General features: G+C 54.1%; 1 protein-coding gene across 3 annotated transcripts in view; it reads left to right on the plus strand.

The window, feature by feature from the left end:
* Positions 1 to 7,091, plus strand: part of SLC5A10 (solute carrier family 5 member 10) — a 38,524-nt gene that overhangs the window by 4,408 nt on the left and 27,025 nt on the right. For 2 of the 3 annotated variants that reach the window (XM_048321102.1, XM_048321104.1), the window contains exons 6-7: positions 3,777 to 3,882; positions 5,444 to 5,524. In XM_048321102.1, coding sequence (XP_048177059.1) covers positions 3,777 to 3,882; positions 5,444 to 5,524 — 187 coding nt within the window. The remainder of the gene's footprint in view (positions 1 to 3,776; positions 3,883 to 5,443; positions 5,525 to 7,091) is intronic. The other variant, XM_048321103.1, reaches the window with a different exon arrangement.

The following is a 7,091-nucleotide window of genomic DNA, read 5'->3' on the forward strand; positions in this document are numbered from 1 at the left end:
CTCTGTCGCTGCAGCTCTGCCCTGTATTTCCCCCCACAAAACCATGCTCTGTCCTGCTGGAAGGCATTCTTCCACATAACTAATATTCTTTATATCCTAGTCGTATATGGTGTTGGAAATCCTGCAGCATTATTCCTGAGAGCATCTTGGCAGCTTTTGAAGCACCCATTCAGTTTGCAAGTTTGGACAGTGACGCTTGGATCATTCTCTTATTGTCCTGATATCCAGTAAACTCTTGTAACTCACTCCCCATATGTGTCACATCTCCTTCCTGCTCCCAGCAAAGATCCAGGAGGAGCTCAGGAGACATGCTGGAGCACGTGTGAGTCTGTGTTCCCTGGTTCTGTGATCTGTGGGGTTCACACAGGTCCCTCCTGGCATTAAAAAGGACAGGATTTCTGCTGGGATAATTTGTTCTTGCTGGTCTGAATTTGAAGAACGAGATCACTGTTAGTTTGAGGTTGTCTTTCAGTCTCTTCTCAGGCATTAACCCATGTCCCCTCTTGTCTCACCAAATGATGTCCTACTAAGCTGTGGTCCCTTTGGTTTCCAGCCTCTCCATGGCTTTGCCCAGAAGGGATGGATGTCCTACAAGCTCCTTCTTAGCTTGGGAGGTGGTTGTGGTGTCACCTCTTGCCTAACACCAGATGAACCTGCGGTGACCCCTGCGCAGCGCCTGCTCCCATGGGAACCTCAGCGGCTCTCCGGGCCCTTCTCCACACAGCCTTGTGTTTGGAGCTCCATGGACACTCCCAAACTCCTCTTCCTGAGGCTTTCCTCAGCCAGTGCTGTCATTTCTTTGGTCTGCTGAGCTTTCTCTGATCTCTGAGTCAGGCAGGATGCAACAGAAGAGGAATCAGGCTAATAAGGGGATTATCTTGGCATCTGGCTCCATTCAACAGTAAATCCTACAGACAATGGCTGTTTCCAGCAGTGGGTTGGGATGAGTGTCTGCAGACACGAGGGGCGTTGCCAAACTGGCCCGATGTCCCCATCCCTGTGGTGGCCGCAATGGGGAGTGTGGGAGGGAAGCGTGAAACTCAGAGCAATTAGGCAGGGCTGTGACCCGAGGGGTTTCTTTGGTCCTTGCTGGGGGCCGCCTCAAAGCCCGGGATTATCTGGGTTTTTCCTGCCTCCTCTCCCTGTAGATGCTGTGTTTACAGACGGATTTTGCTCTACGTTCTCCCAAGCCGTGACACTGCATCAGTGCTGCTCCCTCAGCTCTTCGTTTTGGCAATGGGGATGACAGACCCTCCTCTCCTGGAAATCTCCTTTTGGTGGACCCCAACCTTCCACATTTCATGGCAGGGTGCAGCAGGGCAGCCCAAAATCCTGCTGGGAGCTGGTGTCCCACCCAGCTAGGAACATGTGAGGAGTTGCACAGGCGTCCTAGCCTTGGCAAAGAGCCCCTGGAGACTCCTCAGTACCCTGGGCAACTTGTTCTACCGAGGTTCTGGCTTCACCAATTGCTAATCCCAAGCTGTCTCCAAAGCCAGCTTTTATTGGGAAGGCTTTAGCGACAGTTGGGTAAGAACAAGTTTCCAAGTGAGCTCACCGGTGGAGGCAGGGATCTCTCTGGATTATGAAGCCTGACTTCAAAGTCTTCTCCTCTCCTCTTAAGGTTGAAAGGACTTATTTTATGAATAGGTCATGCCTGGTTTTAATTAGCTTGTTTTTGTTTTTGGGATGTCTTATTAATGCCTCGGTCACATGTGCTTTTATTTTTTCCCACCCTTGCAGAATTACCAGGAAGGGAGGTGGAGATACCTCTGCTTCCTCATAGCAAAGGCTTCGACTCATTTGCAGACGACTGCAAAAATGATTAAGCATTGAGAAAGCCAGGAGAAGCAATGATGAAATATCTTGTCCAGGGCTGAATCTTCCAGCTGGGCTGTGGGGAAGGGTTGCTGGAGGAGGGGGAAAAAAATCGGGGTGAGGGGAGAAAACTTCCTGGGTGGTGCTGACATGACAAGTGATGGATCCCTCTGAGGGACATGAGGAGCTCTGGAAGACACCAAGGATGCTTGGCTGGCACTGTGCTAGGAAGGTTTAGAATATTTTGGGTTCCCACTTCAGGTCTTGTTGGGAGGAGGTGGCTGAGGGCCCTTGTTTGGGGCTTTTCTGCCTTGTCACTGAAACTTGTGCTGTGTGAGGGGTTCAGTTGTCCTCTTGTAGCGCTGCTCAGGGGATGGATTGCATTTGTAGTGGGAAAATATTTGAGGAGCCACTGGTAGAGGTCATGGCATGGTTGTCCATGAGTTGGTTCCTCTTCAAGAGGTCATTCCAGGGCTGAATTCCTCCTTGGTGTTGACAAGGACTCTCCCAGACCCACGGCCTATCCCAAGTGCAGCTGAGGACATGTAGTACCTCCCTTGGGAATGCCAGGCATAACTGTGGTGTAAAGCCTGGCCCAGATGCCGTGGAAGAGGCCCTGAATTAGGATCCTCAAGATCATGGTGTAAGTGCTCTTCTGGCTGGTTTGGTTTGATTTAACTGAGATGGTGTTTAACGCAGGCTCAGGTGCTGGGGAACGGCTTTTGTGTTGTGCTGAAGCTGGATGTGTGCTCCCCTCCTGGGTTTTGGGCTGGTGGAGCCCTCCTGGGCAGCTCACACCTCAGATTTGACATTGCATGATCCTGTGTGGCCCCTCTCCATCACCCAGTGCTGGTCCTCAGCTCCGTGTGGGAATGTGCCCAAGCAGAGCAGGAGGGAGGGCAGAGCTGGGCCGAGGAGGGCTGACATGGGAAATAACGCCTGCCCAACACCTTCCTAATCCCAAGCAACTGCTCCCACATGATGGGGCAAGACAGCTCTGCTGCTGGGGGAGGGTTGCTGGGAGGTATGTGAGGAGATGTCAAATCAGAGCCGCTGTCTCGGCTGTGGGAACCCGTCACAGCTCGGGGCCAGGGTGTGGAGTCGGCTCTTCTTGCCTCTTCCTGCCCCTTCTGGCCTCATTCCCTTCTCCAAACAAGGTTTTTGTGAAGATGCTCCAGCTGAGTGCTGGGGATGGCTGAGCTCAGCTATGGGTGGAGACGTGGTGGTGGCACTGCCACTGTCACTGTGCCTGGTCCTGCCCTCCCAGGGTGTCACGGCTTTTGCTGAAGGAGGTGTTCCAGCTCCGAGTCTCTGCTTTATATCTCATTTCCAGAAGGCTGTGACACCCCCTTGAACGTGGGTACAGTGACAGCTGGAGCTGCCTGCTCTGCTCCCTGCGGGCTGGGGGAAGGTGGTCTGTGACACAGCCACCCCCTGGGACCCCAGGCTTCAGGAGTGTCCTCCTGGTGTGTGCCATAGGGTGTCAGTAAAGGCTCCATGGAGGCCTGAATGTGACTTTCCAGTACTTAAAAAGCTTATAAAAAAGAGGGAGAGCGACTTTTTATACAAGCAGATAGGGATAGGGCAAGGGGGGATGGTTTGAAGTCAAAGAGGAGAGATTTATGTTGGATATAAGGAAAAGATCCTTCCCTGTGAGGGTGGTGGGGCCCTGGCACAGGGTGCCCAGAGAAGCTGGGGCTGCCCCTGGATCCCTGGAAGTGTCCAAGGCCAGGCTGGACAGGGCTTGGAGCAGCCTGGGATAGTGGGAGCTGTCCTTGCCCATGGCAAGGGGTAGGAATGTGATGGTCCTGAAGGTCCCTTCCAACCCAAACCATTCCAGATTTCCATGTCCTCACTGCACCCACAGAGCTGGCTGTTTCCCTGCTGTGTCACTCTTGCAGCAGCCCTTGGGTGGTGGGTGTCATCTGTCCCAGCTCTCACGTTTCCTTTTCCACACCCAGACAGACCTGTACTCGGGGGCTCTCTTCGTGCAAGTCTGCCTGGGCTGGGACCTTTACCTGTCCACTGTCCTGATGCTGGTGGTCACGGGGCTCTACACTATTGCAGGTGGGTTGCTCAGCATCTGCTGGCCTCCATTTTTCTTCTTTCACTGAAACACACCGCTCACCCTTCTGCTTTTATTTTTATCATTTTAAATTTTTATTATTTTTGCTCCTGGAAGGATTAGGGGTTTATACCAGCGGGGTTCGTGTCCCTGCCCATCCAGCCAGTATCTGAGCAGTTTTCTGGAGCAGGTGTTGACTCAACCCATGACCTCTCCTTTGTCATTGCACCTTTTCATTTGTAATAACTCCTCCCCCACCACTGCTTAAGCACTTTCCTGTGTGGGTACCTATTTGTACCAGCAATAATCAGGGCTTCTCCTATTACAGGATTCTTTTTGTGGGATTTACAACCTGAGAGCCCTTGACCTGGCTCCTTTCCGTCCCTCCTGCCCTGCCCTCAGTGCAGCCTGCTGCCCTCCCTTCCCAAAGCTTTCAGGAATATTTCTTGGCTGTGCTTCCCTGTTGTGGGACTGGCTACTTTTGTGCAGGGTCAGCCCTTATGGTGGTTCTGTGATCCAGAGGTGATGAGGGTTTGGAGCTGGAGCTGGAAACTGTGGGTTCCTGGCTCCCAGCCCCACTCTCAGAGCATGGGACTGCATATCCCTGCCAGCCCTTTGGGTTATTATTTTGGCTGGGACATTCCCTCACCTGGCAGAGAATCCTCCCTCGTTATCTCATCCCAGCCATCCAAACGGGAAACAATTTAAAATGTATCCGTAACACGGTGGATTTTGCAAGACTTTGGTTTCAAGCAAACCCCATCTCGGGTTTTTCCTGCCCACAAGGCCTGTTGTGATGTGAGGCACCTCGGTATGAGTGCAGCCAGGTGCGATCATTGCATCATTCCAAATCCCAGGCATGGCTGGGGATGGTGCAGCCCTGACTTCCTGGGATGCGATTCAGTGACTGGGATTGAAACTGGTTCAATTTTTGACCCATTTTTTAAAATTCTGCTCCTTTTTAACGCTTTTGCTGGTGTGCTGAGTGATTGATTTCTGGCTGGGTAAGCAGGTCTGGGGTTTGCAGCAGCTCTGCAGGGAGAGCTTGGGATGGAATAGGAGAAACACTGGATGGACAAAGGGGACCCTGCTAAGCACCAGGTGCTGGAAAAATAAAACTGTAGGGCTGGGAGGGGAGCTGAGGGGTGTACTAAGGGGGGACTGGGATTTAGGGAGAGGTGGGATGAAGGTGAGATCAATGTCCTGGATGTGATCTGCTGCTGGAGCACCCAAAGAGCTGGGGCTGGCTGGTGTCCTCCTGATTGTGTGGAGGTGTGGGGCTGCATCCCTCCCCTCCAGCCATCCCTTGGCTCTCCTTCCAAGCCCCTGGTGAGGCTGCAGCCCCTGGGGCTCTCGGCTGCTCCCTCCCACCCCATCTGTGAGGCTGGGGACCCATCGAGGAGCTGTTCCCCCTTGCCCCTGCAGCTCCCCTACCACAGTGTCAGCAGGACGAGGCTGGTGACAGGCATGTCCCTGCCAGCTTGGCAGTTTTACTGGGATTTTCTGACTGCTCCAAGCCTGAATCCAGCAGTGCTTCCAACACTCTGCCTTTCTCCCATGCAGGGGGTCTGGCAGCTGTCATCTACACGGATGCACTGCAGACACTCATTATGGTCCTGGGAGCCATCGTGCTGGCAGTGAAAGGTAAGAGCTGGGGCAGCACAGATCCTCCCCTCTCTCCTCCCCAGCCAGGTGGTCTCAGAAATAAATATTCAGTCTGAGCAATCTGGTGGCCAAGATGCCCAGCAGGATCCTGGTCTGTGGCAATCACCTTAATAAAATCTGTGTTCCCCTTGTGTCCCTCCAGCACTGTGCTTCCCCTGTGTGCTGTTCCACCAGGGCAGATGCCATAAAGCTGGTGCTGCTGCAGGTGCCATCCTGCTGGTGCTCAGAGCGGGGCTGTCCCCTGCCCTGGTGACATTCCTGTGGACACTACTGCTCCACATGTTTGTGTCTCACTCAGAGACTGATCAAGGGTTTGACAGCAAAGCAGAATTCCCGGCTCTGCTCTGGGTGTTTTGGAGGGGTCTCCAAACAGGATCCCAGAGCCCAGGGACGTGCCTGGCAGAAGGTGGTGCCGGAACAAGGCACTGCTGCAGGGTTGGGATGTGGATCTTGGTGCCCCGCTCCGGGTTGGAGTGAGGGTGGTTCATCACCAGCCCTTCCTGTAGCCCCAGCAGTGTTGTGTCTCCCCACTTTCAGCCTCAGAGCATCCTTGGGAGGCTGGGAGCTTTCATCAGCCTGGCTCTGCCATCGGGGCTCTTGGCCCCGAGGAGCAGGAAGCAAAAAGTCAGGTCCCAGCTTCAAAGGCAGGGGTTTAACTACAGAGGATGATTTCTAGAGGATCTCCTGAGACGACTTCCACTGTCTCCTGGGGAAGGCTGCTTAGGCAGGCAGGTAGGAAAGGCTCTGACCCAGAGCTGTGGAGGGTCAGAGCCTGGTCCTGTGGCTGCTCCCCTGTGCCAAAGCAGAGCCCTGGATGCAGCAAGGCGTATTCACAAAAGTCAGATGAAAGGACAGAGACTTTGTGGGGAAGGGACAGTGGCACTGAACTACCCTGGCAGCAGAACAGAGCTGCTCCAGGCAGGATGACTTTGCCTGTCAGGGCAGTTTGGAGCCGTGGCCGCAGCCTGTGCGTTAGACAGAGTGCCTGGATGTTGGGATTGTTGTTTGGAGCTGTCCTTGGCCGTGGGGCTCTCTGAGGCTTATCTCTGCCAGGTGCAGCTGTGCAGAGGAGCCAGAAGAGGAGGGCAGGTAGTCAAAGCCTGGAAAATGCCCTCTGGCAGTTGCAGAGCCCGGTTTGTTTTGGCTTTGCTGCCTGCAAACGTGGCACAGTGTTTGCGGGGAGGTGAGGGTGCTTGGCAGAGGCAATGATCCAGGGGAGCCAAAAGACAAGCTGCTGGTTGCACAGGTTTTTCCTCAGGTCCCAGGAGACCGCAGGACCTGGAGGTGGGTGTGCTCCAAGGGTGCTCGGTTTGCTCCAGCTCCTGTCAGGCTGTGCTAATAAAGGACACTCAGTAGAATCCCAGAATGGATTGGGATGGAAGGGACCTTAAAAGCTCTTGTTCCACTCCCTGGCATGGGCAGGGACACCTCCCACCATCCCAGGCTGCTCTAAGCCACATCCAACCTGGCCTTGGACACTTCCAGGGATCCAGAGGCAGCCACAGCTTCTCTGGGAATCTGTGCCAGGGCCCCACCACCCTCACAG

The sequence above is a fragment of the Corvus hawaiiensis genome, chromosome 16, assembly GCF_020740725.1.
Source record: "Corvus hawaiiensis isolate bCorHaw1 chromosome 16, bCorHaw1.pri.cur, whole genome shotgun sequence".
NCBI classification, from domain to species: domain Eukaryota; kingdom Metazoa; phylum Chordata; class Aves; order Passeriformes; family Corvidae; genus Corvus; species Corvus hawaiiensis.